Genomic DNA, 15623 nt, shown 5'->3' with positions numbered 1-15623 from the left:
AAAGGTGCCTCCAACAAACTGTGTGAATGTACATGTTCCCATGTTACAATCAATAAAGAGTGTTGTTTATTCTCAAACAATCACAAATGCTCAGCCTGCGGGCAGAATGAGCCAGGTCAGGCAGGTGATGCAGTTCCCTGCAGACACACTGGGGGGCGACAACGCCCCGCCTACGGTGCTGCAGGTCAGCTGGCCCCTCTCCGTGGGTGCTGCGAACCGTTGCCATGGGTTACCGGTTGCAGTTCCGGGTCAAGCCGCCTCGTTTCCAAGGAGTCGTAAACACGACTGTCAACACCGAGGCGGCCATGATACTCAGAGAGGAAATAAAGGCGCTATTGCAGAAAAGAGCAATACGAGTGGTCCCCGCTTCGGAGACAAACAAAGGTTGGTACAGCCGCTATTTTGTTGTTCCGAAAAGAGGGGGAGGGCTTTGTCCCATCCTCGACCTGCGAGTCTTGAACACGTATCTATGTACGTACAGGTTAAAGATGCTAACACTCAGACAGCTCTTGAATGCAGTCGGCCCGGGAGATTGGTTTGCGACAATCGATCTAACAGATGCTTATTTTCATGTGGCTATACACCCGAAACACAGGCAGTTTCTGAGGTTTGCATTCGAGGGCGTAGCCTACGAATACCTAGTGCTGCCGTTCGGGCTGTCGCTCGCTCCTCGCACCTTTACGAAATGTGCCGAGGCAGCGCTAGCGCCCCTCAGAGAGAGAGGCATCCGTATCTTAGCCTACCTAGACGACTGGGCTCTCGTAGCTTGTTCCAGAGAGCAGGCGGAGACACAGCTGTCACTGGTTCTGTCACACTTTCAGACACTGGGGTTCTCTGTGAACTTTCAAAAGAGCTCGCTAATCCCGAGTCAGCAGATTTCTTTCCTCGGTTTGGAAATATGCTCGCTTTCCAGCCGCGCAAGTTTGTCGGATCACAGAGTGGCCGCGTTTCATCGCTGCCTCGCTCAGTTTCAGCTGGGACGCAGACTGCGTTTCCAGACGATATTACGCTTGTTGGGCATGATGGCATCTATGATCGCCGTAGTGCCACTTGGACTGTTAAAAATGAGAGCGTTTCAACGCTGGACTCTCTCTCACCGCCTGTGTGCATCGCGTCATCCCCGGAGGAGGCTGCCGCTAACCGCGTCTTGCATGCTAGCTCTCCGTCCTTGGAGTGAGCCCAGGCTGCTGCATCAGGGCTCTCGGATTGGGAGGGTGTTGTTTCGCAAGGTGGTGTCCACAGATGCTTCCCTAAGAGGGTGGGGAGCGCTGTGCAAGGGTGTATCAGTGAGAGGGATCTGGTCCGCAGCTCAGCGCCAGCTGCACATCAGCCACTTAGAGCTGTTAGCAGTGTTCTTAGCTCTAAAGCATTTCCGTCCAGTCCTGCAGGGCCAGCATGTCTTAGTCAGGACGGACAATTCAACAGTGGTGTCTTACATAAACAGGCAGGGAGGAACACGCTCTCTTCCCCTGTTGAGGCTGTCTCGCTCTCTGCTGTTATGGTGCAGTGTTCATTTTCTGTCTCTGAGAGCCACCCATGTCCCAGGCCACCTGAACCTGGGGCCGGACCTTCTCTCCAGGGGGGGTCCTCTGGTGAGAGAATGGAGGTTACACCCTTTAATAATCAGCCTGCTAGCAGCGGGTTCTTGGCAGCTTCCTCTCCGCAGGGATCTCCTCTCTCAGGCGGGAGGAGAAGTGTTTCATCCGCGCCCAGATCTGTGGCGCCTTCATGCTTACCTGCTGAGAGGCTAAACTTGATTGCTAAGGGTTTGCCACCTAGTGTGATAGCGACAATTCAGAGCGCTAGGGCCTCATCTACTAGAGGCTTGTACGCTTACAAATGGCGAGCCTTCGAGCAATGGTGCCAGGACCGCCACACTCTCCCATTTCAGTGCTCTATGTTTTGACATTCCTGCAGGAGCTGCTGGATAAGGGCCTTTCATTTTCGACAATTAAGGTTTATTTAGCAGCTATATCTGCTTGTCATATTGGCTTTGACGGGGTGACACCAGGTGCACATCCCCTCGCCATACGTTTTCTGAAAGGAGTTCGCCGGCTGAGACCCGTGCTTAAGTCCAGTGTCCCTGCTTGGGACTTGTCTTTGGTGCTGGAGGCCCTTTGTAGCCCCCCGTTTGAACCTATTGAGTCTGTGAATATGAAATTTCTTTCATATAAGACTGCATTACTTATCGCTTTGGCTTCGGCAAAGCGAGTGGGTGACCTTCATGCGCTGTCTGTGCATCCCGCCTGCACACAGTTTTCTCCTGATGGCCACAAGGTCGTGTTGCGTCCAAATGCTGCCTATTTTCCCAAGATCATGCCTGCATCTTATAGCTCAATGGAGTTTGAGTTGCTGAGCTTTTGCTCCCCTCCTTTTGCATCTGAGGAGCAGAGGAGGATGCATTCTCTTTGTCCAGTGCGTGTGCTACGCACCTACATTGAGCGCACTCAGAATGTGCGTTTATGTGACCAGCTGTTTGTCTGCTTCGCCAATCCGAATAGAGGTAGATCTCTGTCCAAACAGAGGCTGTCCCGCTGGATTATAGAAGCTATCTCACTGGCATACAGCACCAGAGGTCTTGCTTTGCCCCACGGGGTGAGGGCTCATTCCACCAGGGGGATGGCAACCTCATGGGCTCTTTTTAAAGGGGTGCCTGTAGCTGATATTTGTGCGGCAGCTAGTTGGGCATCACCGCACACTTTTGTGCAGTTTTATCGGTTGGACGTTACAGCCCCTTCGGTGGCTCATACTGTCCTTTCTGCTGGGTCTACCACTCACTAAGGAAGTGGTGGCCCGATTCCGGTTCGGTGGCTGCTCTGCGGGGCGTGTATATATGTCCCATACTTATGTGTTGTACCGAGTGAATCGACTGAAAGGGAACGAAGAGTTATGTCTATAACTTCTGTTCCCTGAAGGAGAGGAACGAGGTACAACACAAGGTGGCCCCACTGTGCAGTTTGGCTCGGTGAAGAGCGGCTATCGAACTGAGGGATGACTGTGATGACAGCGGCTATATGTGCAGGCGGGGCCGTGCGCGTGTCATCACACGTCATCTGCCTTAAAGGCGTGAATAAAGGTTTCTTCAGCCAGGACACGCGAGGGCGTGATATCCCATACTTATGTGTTGTACCTCGTTCCTCTCCTTCAGGGAACAGAAGTTATAGACATAACTATTCGTTTTCTAAGCATTCATCATATCCTGCTTCATGCTTCTTTGTGACTGTAATGAGTGGAACCACATTCAGCTTTATGTTAAGCCATTAAGATGTAAATTTAGCAATTTTAGCATTTTAGAAAGAAAAAAACAGCTCATCATCTGAAGCATAGTTGATGTTGATTTATTTAGATGTAAAAGCCACTGTGGTGGTGTGCAGAGGCAAAACTAGAAAATATATGTCATTGTCCAAAACCTAACCAAGCTAACTAGCTTTAGCTGATAACTTGGTACTCCACCATCATCCAAATATGGACATTTTGACCGTATCTGACCGCAATACTAAAGGCTTTAAAATAGTAGTCCACAAACCAATAGGTCATTATCCTCTCTGTTGGAATCTAACAGGTATTATTTAGTAATATTGTTTCAGGTAGTATCTTTAATAGGCGTTTATCACTTGTGCCTATAACTGGGAACAGGGCCTCGGTGGAGGTACATGAGTTGGAGTATATGAGACTGTCGAGATCAGAGAAACTCAGCACCCCTGTGTCACAGTCCAAACAAACTCTGATCGTCTTGATCCTATTCCTCACTGAAAGAACAGAGACTGAATTTGATGGTGAGGATGCTTTGTATTTACCTTTACAAAACTCCATTGTCCATAACCCAGAGTGCGAGGCTAAATGTCCTTTCCTTTGGACTGACTCTGGTGCCACGCCCAGGATCCAGTGTGAACTGTGTCCAAGTTCAACTTCCCAGCTGTGAAGCCCTGAGTTAAATCCCTGAGAGCCGAGGGTGATGCAGAAGCTGTCAAATCTCTCCGGGTTGTTGGGAGACTCTACTGTCCGTCCCTGTTTAACACCACTCAGATCTTCAGACAGGTTGAGTCTTGGATGGGCAGTGTTTGGATCCAGAATCACAGGAGTATACGAGCTGGCCTCAGCCATCTTGTTCAAGATGTTGAAGGTCAGATTGCCCAGGTGTTTGGCCTGGTCCAGCAAAACTCCTAGAAGAAGCTCTGGATCACCCATCAGGGGATGCTCCTGGACCTGTTCTGCTGTAGCCTTGTAGTTGTTTAAGAAGAAGGTGTCTTCAGCTCTCAGCTCTTCCTCTGTTGCTCTGATAATTTGCGAAAGAGCTGCTATCTCTCTTCTCAGAACGTCCATCTTCTCCTTCAGCACCTCACGTTTCTGCCTTTCTTCTGCACTCACAGCAGCAATCCTGGCCTGCTCTTCCTCTTCTAGAAACTTGTGAAGCCTCTTGAACTGCTTCTTAATCTGCTTCTTTGTGTCTTGAGCCTGGACTTTAACATGTTCTGTTGTTCGGGTGTAGTTTCCTTTAGTTTGTTTCAAGAGCTTCAGCTTCTCCTGTAAAGGCCTCAGGTGTTTTTGAAGCTCGTCTCTGTGATCACGTGCAGCTTCATCAACGGGTCTGAACTTATGATCTGCATGATTTTCGGAGTCTCTGCAGATTAGGCACACTGGTTCCTGGTGGTCCAAACAGAAAAGTTTGAGTTTCTCTGAGTGCAGGCGGCACAGAGCCTCAGACTTCTGATCACTCTCCAGTAAAAAGGCCTCACACAGATTCTTCAGTGCCAAGTTGCAAGGTGGGTGTTTCTTCCCAGATATGCGCTTACAAACAGGACACTCGAGTGCTTCTTTCCTTCTCCACCATCTCCGGAGGCAGACCTTACAGAAGCTGTGGCTACAGGAAAGAAGAACTGGATCTTTAAAGATATCACAGCACACGGGACAGTGGAGGTTGGCCTCTGATCCGGAGGCCATTTTCTCTCTGAGTGAAGCCAAAAACACAACAAGCAGGTTGCCAAAAGTGTTTCGCTTAATTCTATAGCAATACTTCCCGTCGTGATTTCACTCAGGCTGCAGATTGAAGGCTCAGTATTCCAGTTTGGCTCCGTGTACCACCACCCTGCTCAGATGCAGGTTATGTCTGGTGCGTCTCCTTCCAGTGGAAACATAATAACTCGAGTGAGTCAGAGAATGGGAGGTGCTTTCGCAGTGGTTTTCCTCTAAATGCTCAGCTGTAATAAACCAGGGGCGTATTTCATTCCTCTGTGTTAGCGTAATTGGTTTGATGGATACTGCCATTTTCCTTCAGGGCATGCTGACTCATGCTGGCAGACTGATCTTGGATCTCTTTGCCAGTCAGAAACTAAATACATTAAGCTCAAGAGTGTTTTTAGTGTTTTAAAGGTTAACGCCACCAGATTTTATGCATCCGGTTAGAGATCATGAGGAGTAAGAAAGGTTTTTTTTTAACCAGGGGTTTGGTTTAGTTTAAGAATAAATAAAATATAATTTTATTTCTTTTAAATGCTCAGTGTAGCACTATCCACTAACTATAATGCTAAATGCTAATTCTGTGGTACAAAATCTATATGTGCAGACATAGTTGGGAAATTTTTTTCAATTTTAATTCCATTTCAATGCACTTCAGTTTAATTTGTATAGTGCAAAACCACAACAAACGTAACAGTCAGATGGTCAGAATTTAGTGTGAACAGCATGAAAGCATGGATCCATCCTACCTAGCTCGGATTAAAGGTTCAGGATGCTGGTGGTGGTGTAAGGATGTGTGGAATATTTTCTTGGGGCTTGTTACCAATAAATCATTATTTAAATGCGACAGCTTATTGCTGTATATTATTGCTGACCATGCCCATCCTTTTATAACCATAGTGTGAGGCAGGCCTACAGGACTGTGGTGCACTGACAGGAATAGTAAAATATTCATAGAAGTTGCACAAAAATGTGAAGAATACAGTTTTGAAAATACAACCGTGAGCGTTTTATCCTGCACTTATTGCAATACATTATCAGCTAACTGTCAGGCTTAATTAGCAAGCTGTCTTCATATACCATATGGATGCACAGACACACATATCTGCTAATTAGCGCTAAGTAACAGTCTAATAAAACACTAGAATTTCACTTTTTTGTAAGCTTCTAAACATGGTTTTTCATACTGTAAAGTTAACCATTTTAACACAAGAGTCTGAGGGGACTGCCTTGTTTTTGGAGCCAACCTTAAGTGGCCGCTAGACAAATTGCAGTTTTTGCCATTTAGATTCATTTTTGGTTGCTGCATGCTCAGCCCTTAGAGACTTGCATACTAAAATGTCCAACTTCATAGCAAAACCAAATTTTGTACCTACAAGACAAACTATCAGTCATCAAATGCCTTCTTTATGAGGAGCCTTTTCTTTAGGTTGCAGTACACTTTAAAGCACACCTCTTTCAAGAAGAAAGGAGCTCCATCACTTTAGCCAGGACAGTAGAAGCTAAAGGAAGGACCTGAAGTACTAAATAGAGACCATTGCACTCAGACAGGGAACAAAAGGAAACTGTGGAGTACATACAAACAGGTGAGTACCTGGATGATTGACACCAGTTGGGAAAGGTTCAGGGATTACAAAACAGACGAGGAAATGACAGAAACGGTGGCACATACTGTTGGTTTTAGGCCTTTTCTTTTACTGCACTCTTCTTCTGAAGTTAGTTATTTCTTATTTAAACACTCTTTTTCATAATTTTGAAACGTTGCAGCAGAAATATGAATTTCCTTATATTTGAGCATGCACCAAGAAATCCCAAAAAGTTGATTCTGTTCATCTGGACGTAGCGTTTTCAGTGGGAGAAACGTTTCATCACTAATCCAAGTGACTTCTTCAGTCTCAGCTGACTGCAGGTTTGCCCAACCTTATAAACAGTACATGTGTATAATGACTGAAACCAGCACCACTGATGAACAATGGGCTGGGAGGTCAGTTTTTTCATCATTAATATTCAAACTGTCATTACCATTGATCAACAACCACTGATCAATCACAATTGATCAATGAGTACCATTCACAGAGAGTTGGCGAATGGCTGCAATCACAGCATTTTAAGATGGTGAAAGATGTACCCTTAGGCCCCCTCCTCGATTCAGAGACTGTCTTTCCCTTTTCACGTAAATGGCCTCCCTGACTGCCCGCTCAAAACAGCGTTCCTCCCTGTCCATGATCAGCAGAATCAACTTTTTGGGACTTTAAATGTAGGTTTCATGAGTTCCAGCTGAGTTCAGTCTGGAAATTCAAGCTTGGTGTTAAACCTTTAACAACAAACACATAAATCCTAGCACAATATGCAAATACAGATGTACAGTATGCAGATGTTTTTTTTAATACCATGATTATCAAGCCCTTATACATTCAACCATTATCACCTACAGATAGTGACATTTCATTACGGGGAGTCTTGACTTAAACTAGCTGCTTGTCTCCCTCTTTTTAAGGATCTTTAGAGAGCTCTTCGGCTCTTCAGGAAACAGGATCATTCTGGTTCGGCTTATTAGGATCACACTCGAGAAAGGTTTTTAACAATGAGTCCTGCGTTTCTCAGCCTCTTTTATTCATTTTTATTGTGAGAAGACTGAAAAGCAGCTCAGAGCTGTAAAAGCAGGAAGATTTGTTCATCTTTCCGAGGTTACGTTTCTGATGAGTTCTTCTGGGCGGTTATTATGAAAACAAAAACACCAGTTTGTTTCTGCTGTTCTCTGTAAACATTGTATAAATCAGTTGTTAGACCTCGACATGAGTCTTTAGTTTATATGCATCATCATCTCAAAACTGGAATAAACAGTCTATTTCTAAGATTCTTTCACAAAGGTTTACAGTGCGTGTGTGCGTGTGTGTGTGTGTGTGTTTCTTTTTTAATATAGTTCAAATCAACCTACTGAGCTCCATATTTTTTTTATTTTGGAGTAGCTTTGGTTCAAACTCATCCTTATTCATCCCTTACTGGCTGGGTCTTGGAATTTGGATTGGTACTTATAAAATTTTTCTACTCTAAGCATTCAAAGTGCGTATTGCTAAACCGCATTCACCCATTCATTCATACAGTGCTTTATTCTACACCATTAAGAGCTTTCTATTATTGCATGTGCACTCTATGCTGGATACACTGGGACCCATTTGGACTTCAGTATCTCGCCCAAGGACACTTGGACATGGATTGGAGGAGAAGAAGAAGACCTGTTCTTGCTTGTGCGAGCCCTCAGTTCATTTTAGCTCCTCTCCCTGTAAGACCACCTTCTTTTTAATCCAGCTTTCTTTGAAATCACTGCCCTTCACAAACACAAGATTTAGCCTGCAGGTGGGTGGGGCTTCTATGCCATATAACTAGCTAATATGACCATATTAGGGCGTCTCACTGTTGTCAAATATAATCAATAGAGCATTTAGAGGAGTCTGAAGCCTGAGCTTTTGACTCACAGAAAGTCCCTACATCATTATATGAAGATTTTGCCATTTAATATGGAGATCCACAACTAAAACTGTGTGACAGAAGTTAAGGTAGGTTCTTATTAAATATATAAAAAATGAAACAAAAAGAATAAAGACAAAAACAAGGTCATTTTTTAAATTTTATTTTATTGTTTAGCATCTTTATAAGACACTCTTGGGTATCATTATGTCCCTGAGAACATACAATAGACAAACAGCACGCACAGACACATAACACTGAGTGCTTTGAAATTATTTAACCACAGTGCTTGAACAGTTGATCCGAGTATATAAATCTTGCAAAATTATACCGCAGCCAACAAATAAAACACGTCTATAGCAGAAAAGTGCAAAAGCTGTGAATAAGGGTGGAGGGAAACTGCATCACATTGATTTGGTTACTTTTATTTAATCAAATAAGAAAAAAAATACTGGGATAAAAAGAATTCAGCCAGAGGATAAACTATAATGCAATCATGGTGTCTTTTTCTGCGGTGCGTGTACATTAATCATCTGTTTCATCTTTCAGCTGTCAAACCCAAGATCTAATATGTGCCCATATAACACTCACAATCCATGCGTCTGTATTTTCCCACATACATGGCAGTTTCTGAAGAAGGAGAAGATTTTGTTTGTTTGTTTGTTTGTTTACAAATACATTAAGATGCACCAGAGTGATTAAATTCACTCTCTGTGCATGTTCAGAACAGCATACAGTAAATATCCAGTGTACGACGTCCGTTCCCAGCAGAGGAACTATACATCCTTGATCGATACAGTCTGTGTTTGGGGACAATGCATTAGTAAGTGGTAACTCGGGAGACTTCCTGTACTGCTGCTATCCTTGTCTCTACTGTGAATCAGAAAATCTTCACCTACACCCGTATAATGTATTCTCTTATTTCACACAGAGCAAAAAGTGCTTATTGGACAGCAATAATTATACAAGCAAGCATTAATTATACTGGGAACAAAGCCTGGAGGTGCTGGGAGTCAGTTTTTTTGTGCTGAAGTCCAAAAATATCCTTTTTCTATGAAAGATTTTAAGCCTAAAATCTCTTCCTATTTGCATTACTTGCAGTTGCTCTGCTGCTGTTTTCCATCCAATATCAGAAGGCTTTATCCTCTTGTATAGTATTTATTGGCCTTGTCTGCATGTCAGAACCATAACAAATGAGATCCATGTGAAACACAGTTACTTTAATCACAATCCTGCAGCACTGAAGCAAAGCATGCCAGAGTGGATTCATACAGGCTGACAGGAAATTAACAGGAAGCACAGGAACGCCGTAGCTGCACTTGGTTCTTATTAATATTACATGTTACATGTTATAGACATGCATGTGAGTGAAGCATACATTATTAAAGCCTCCAGCAGACCCGCTTTGTCCATACTTTTAATTCCATTTTGAATTTTAATCTGTAAACACAGGGCATTAATTAGTGGTGGGTATTAACCCGGCTGCTCACACCCTTTTCCATTTTTTTCAAATCAGTGCTTCCAATCTCATTTAAATCTAATCTCATTTTAGAACATAATTAATCAGATCTTTCAGTGAGGACATTAACTAGACCTGCATGTCAGACAGCTTTCAAAGTCTCAAAGACTACAAATTATAGTGGATTTCTTAGGATTTAGGAGGCTGATGTAAGCGAGACGCAACAGAGCAGCGATGGTAATGAAAGCAGAATGAACTGATGTGTTCTGCTGATGTTAACGAGACATTTTTAAGTGTTTATCTCGTGTCTTTCAGCGTTATCTCATTCATTTAATTAGTTTTTGAGGATTTTTCCTTTACCTGAAGGTGAGGATAGAAATGATCTGGTTGGATTTAGGCCTTTGTAAATAAAACTACTGACTAGTTTGATCTTGAAGTTCATTATTAGTGAGCATTTAATTGGGCACAATCTCTGGACCAATCTCTGTATATACTGATTCTTTGAATGCTCACTGGTGGTTGGCATTCAGTTACAAAATATTAGTCCCTCCCTGCAGCTCCCCATGGTTGAAATGGTCCTAATTCTGCCAGCCAGTAGAAATAAATGTCATTTCTCAGTCTAAACTGGGCCAAATCTGCACATATAATACTTCTCCAAATTTGGCACATGTGAGTATACTGATATTTAACCTCAATTGGCACAACTCAGCTAGCTACAAATATGACTTTTGAAAACATTTGCAATATGTGGTATTAGACACTTACAAGAGCCTGGAAACGATAGCACTTTATGCTAAACTGTATTTAATCATTTAATTTGACAGGAAATTGAATTAATATTACTCTCTACTCCTACTTATTTCTGCTCCAGTTTCTGTGATTTCCAATTGAGATTAAAGGCAAAAAGAGCTCTATTATTTCAAATCTTTTGATTCAGGTTTAGGAGAACATAAGCAGAACCCTAGACCTATCCATCCACCCCAACCTCCTCCTAATACTGGCGCTATAATACTACACTCAGACTAAATATAAGCTCATGTAATTCAGACACTAGAAGGCGCTGTCATAGTTAAGTCTTAATTATGGGTAGAAAAATATGAGGACAATCTTATATCTAATAATTTTTAATAAAAAATAATAAAGGAACACATTTTATATTTAAAAAAAGTCTTATATATGTATATATATATCTATATATATATATGTATATATATATATATATCTATATATATATCTATATATATAGATATATATATATCTATATCTATATATATATATATATATATATATATAAAGCTTCATATATATGCACTAGTGGTCCGTGGTGGTACTGCAACGTCTTACCCAGTCTACAGTCAAGACAGCCATGTTAGAGAAACTGGAAATGCATCTTTACATCTTTGCATGACGTGAACACTCAAATAAGTGTTTGTGATGGCTGATATTTGGTCGCTCTCTTGGCATTCACCGCGTGCCTTAATTGTATGGACATTTAAATCAAGGTCCGCTGTGAACACGAGGAGTGACAACCCATATTTCTCTTATTCCCCTTTGTTCTCATCTGACTCACAACATCGTGATTCTGTACAGTTTTCATACATTTATTGCTTTTTTTTTCAATGCAGCTGTGTTCTTGTGCACCTCGCTTTAACGTTTCCAGTGAGTCCATTTTTACCACTGTTTTTCTTTTCTTTTTTTCCCCAGCACTGCTCTGTCCTACTTTACCCTACTAGAGCTTTCACTGTCCAGCTTGACTGAATCACTTCCACTTTATTCCCATCCTCATCTGTCTCAGTAGTTTTTCTGCAACAGCAGCACTCCAGAAAATAAAATTGCTGCCAAGTTATCAAGCGCTGAGGGGGTTCCTCTTTAATGTATTTCTATAAACAGATAAACAAATTTCAATATATTGAGCTTGTAAATCTCCCATGACACTCAGTGGGCTATAAATTTATTAAATATCAATATAGTGAACGCTTTATTGTCACCGTTGGGTAATATTGACTATGACTGCACTGATTATTTATCATGCCTCCGCATGCTGCTAAAACTGCCTTACAAATTGAATACAGCTGATCAAATTACACTGACAGCAACATTTATGATGATATTGGTGCTGATTGTACTGGATATTGTGAATGCAATCTATTGACAGCGTTATAATACATTATTGTTAAAGCAAAAGAGTGGTTCGTTACAATAACGGCAAGGTTTTTTTTACTCAGCTCTGCTCCTCTGCAGTGCTTTGTCTCCTCCTGCAGTCCACACACAGAGAGGCAGCTCAGGAGGACCCTGTAGTGGTCCATGCACAGGCGTAAATGTGACTGTGTGTGCATATCTTTCTTTTCCCTGAGATGTAAATGGGTGCAGTGTTAGAAGTGGTTCAGTGACAACCAGTTTATCTGCTGTGTATATGGACAGTTTGGAGATTTTAGCCCTGTGACTAAAAATTATGTCAAAATCCATCCAAATCATTTGAATATTAATCGCTTCAATCTCCTCTTTTGGCTTCTAGCATGCTTGAAATAATGTAATCTCTACTGGTATTGTCATTTCATTGGCTTAATTTGGCAGAAGTTCCACAAAAAGTGTCATCTGAAGGATTTCTGGAGGCCTGAAAAAAAAAAGATTAACATTTGTTCAATGTAAAATGATTTTTTTTTAACATCATGTGACCTCCCTCTGTTTTTTTCTTCACCCTTTTTTTTGCTTTTTAGTTGCGCTGCATGCAACAGTAATGCATCTTCAGCTGCATTAAACGCAGACATGGTGCTCACTGAAATTGATTGACTGCATGGAGCAAGTGTAAAAATCTCTGCAAATTGATTTTCATACCCCCGGATGAGTGGAAACCAATAATGGCTTACTGGAAGACTGGAGGGGAAAATGCATTTGGAAGAGGCAAAAAAAAAAAAAAAATCTAAACTAATACAGTACATGTGTAAAAGGTATTGCAGAGATGTGCAGTTTTAAATCATTCACAAACACGGCAGCACTGCGGACCATTAAAGCATCATCCTCCATTATCCGGCAGCAACAGCAGCAGCCATAATGTACGTTCTTATACAGCACTGCATTAGTGACACAGCTGCAGGGGAGGAAGCTGCTGCTGCAATTTTACTTCTCATCCCACATGAGTACACCATCCTGTCAGCTAAACAGAAAAAAAAGAGGAGGGGGGCAGGGGGGCATCAGGACATGTAGCCTCTTCTTTTGATTTGTGCAGATGAAAAGCAGCAGCATCAGCATCATCTGTGCTGCTCAGCGGCTCTCCGGCAGAGAGGAGGACCCATCTGCAGCCTCATTAACCGCTGAAATGCTAATGACCCAGATAGCTCATGTAGGCTAAAACTGCAGAGGGGAGGGAGGGGGTGGATGGTTGCCTTTGTGGGGGTCGGGCGTGTGTGCGTGCGTGTGTGTGTGTGCTAGAGCTTATATTGAACATTTTTAACCAATACACGACTGCAGGCACCGAATAAGTCAAATTACAGTCTGTAAAAACTGGTCTAACAGACAGTAAAACACAATAAAGATTTCCGTTTTTGCGTTTTTCCAATTACAGCATCAAATTTACCAGAAAACATCACGGCCTGCCAGAGTTAAATATTACATCTGGTGCAGTATTTGTGGATGGATTTGGGCGTGAATGCAGAATTTGGCTCTTTTTTTTCGCAACAGAAACAGAAAAAAAAGAGAAGTTCCGCAGAGCACGACAGCACACTGCGGCTTTCGCAGGAGCAAAGCGCAGATGAAAGGGTTTTTAAACACACACACACACACACACACACACACACACACACACACACACACACACACACACACACACACACACACACACAACGCCTATAATACCTTAGCTTTAAAACGAACAAATGTGCTATAAAAGTGTGTAACACCGAACAACAACAATACCTTTCAGCGGCAGGGTGCAGGATAAATGGCGCAGGTATCTATTTCTTTTGCCATTACCGAGCACGTTCTTATTGTTTGATGTTTAAAAATAAATAAATAAAAAGGCAGCCCAGACCTCCATTAAACACACCGACTCTTGAGGCTCTGTGTGGCTGGTGAGAGAACGATGTAAACCGGCTTTATTTGCGGCTTGGTCCGCGGTCCTCTTCTCTGGAGGTCCTCCCAGGGATGGGATGCTGAGGATGCGGAGGAAGCGGAGGGATGTTGCGAGATGCGGAGGTCGGACCGTCCTTCTTCTGCACACGAGCTGAATAGGCGGTATTTTTTTCTCTCTCTCTCTCTTTCTCTTTCCAGAGAACACTCTTTAAAGTACAAATAGTCCAGACCCATAAAGAGTACAAGAGTCAAGCAAATATCCCGAACCCATCAAAATCAGGTTTTGTGCGTGCTGGGTGCAGTCCGTGTAGCTGTACGGCAGGATGGAGGGAGAGAAGTTGGGCGCAGTCAGATGGAGAGAGGATAGGGGAGGGGGTGGTCCTCTGAAAGAGAGGGAGTCAGATGAAGCCGGGTTTTTACATCCTCAGTTTCAGCTTCCAGCTCCGTCCTCCCTCCGCTTTTCATCCGCCCCGTCCTCCTCTAAGAAAGGAGGGAGGGGGGGAGTGAAAGCATCTGCCTCACCAAACACACCGAGTGAAACAAGCCCCACTCCATCTGACCATAAACTGTCATTAATTTAATCCAAATGGCTTCAAGGAACAATGCAGCTAGCCTCTGTGCTAGTATACGGACACCCAAAGCTACATTTTAAATGATGATGTAATCCCCAAACCAGGCGCATTCATCAGCCTCTGCTCTCGTGTTTTCAGGCTTACAGTGAGAATTTATAAACTCGTCTACAGAGATTTGCTTATTGCACTTGAAATAAGCAATAACGACGGGTTGCATGGAGTTCAACAAAGGTGCAGGATGAAGCAACCAAACCGGATATAGCTTAGAAAAATGAAAAGGTGCCACGCTGAATGTGTAAAGTGCTCACCCCAAAGCCATGCCACAAAGTGTAGTCTTGTAAAAAAAAAAAAAAAAAAAATAAATAAATAAAAAATTAGTGTATGTTATGATTGAACTATAAACAAAACAGCCCCAAGTGCTTTGTGATTATCATGTAGAATAATGGGAAATAAAGCCGTAATAATTTAGTTTATTTTGTTTTATTTGTTAAATTAGTTAGTCAAGGCTTTTATTTTCACATTTCCAGAATCAGAATCAGAATACTTTATTAATCCCAAAGGAAATTATAGGATTAATACATTCATATTAGAGGAGATATGCTGACATCATGGTTGTGTATGTAATTAACATCATATTTACCAAACCATTCAAGAAATAGGTTGACATTTATAATTATATACCTGTTTGATGACGAGATTTTTGGTAGAGTTTTGAATGGCCTTCCAGCTGAGACGCACATAAATAAGGTGAGTGTAGAGCTGCTGGATACAATTTTCTCATTTTTGGTGCTCAAATTTTCTTTAGAGGCTACATAAACACCGTTATTCACAAATGTTCAGAATTTCCCCCTTTATTCTTCCCTTTTCTGAGTATAAATAAAAGATACTGAGCATGTGAGACTCTCCATTCTGTGGCTCCAGCCTAAAGTGACTGGAACAACAGGGATAAAAAACCACCAAAACCTCTTTTAAGCATTTTTGGATGCGAGTTAAATTAGATGACAGGCTCTTTATGGATGAGAAAGCAGTTTAATTGGGTTTGCATTAAACAGATAAAGTATTGATTTTTGTCTCTGTGGTTGAGTTTTGTCAGTGCTGCC

The 15623-nt window shown here is 42.4% G+C and overlaps 1 protein-coding gene across 1 annotated transcript; it reads right to left on the bottom strand.

Annotated features, from left to right (window-relative positions):
• Positions 1-3739: 3739 nt before the first annotated feature.
• Positions 3740-4941, bottom strand: LOC135933794 (zinc-binding protein A33-like). The gene is made up of 2 exons (XM_065471972.1): positions 3863-4941; positions 3740-3749 (listed from the first exon to the last, which is right to left on the bottom strand). Exons 1-2 carry the CDS (start codon positions 4939-4941, stop codon positions 3740-3742), a joined length of 1089 nt encoding a protein of 362 aa, XP_065328044.1.
• Between the last annotated feature and the right edge of the window lie 10682 nt (positions 4942-15623).

This window comes from Pelmatolapia mariae, linkage group LG15 (genome assembly GCF_036321145.2).
Source record: "Pelmatolapia mariae isolate MD_Pm_ZW linkage group LG15, Pm_UMD_F_2, whole genome shotgun sequence".
NCBI classification, from domain to species: Eukaryota; Metazoa; Chordata; class Actinopteri; order Cichliformes; family Cichlidae; genus Pelmatolapia; species Pelmatolapia mariae.
This window is presented reverse-complemented; position numbering and strand designations above follow the sequence as displayed.

Excerpts from the sequence above, each read along its gene's own strand:
- LOC135933794 (XM_065471972.1), bottom strand. The coding sequence starts at position 4,941 with ATGGCCTCCGGATCAGAGGCCAACCTCCACTGTCCCGTGTGCTGTGAT.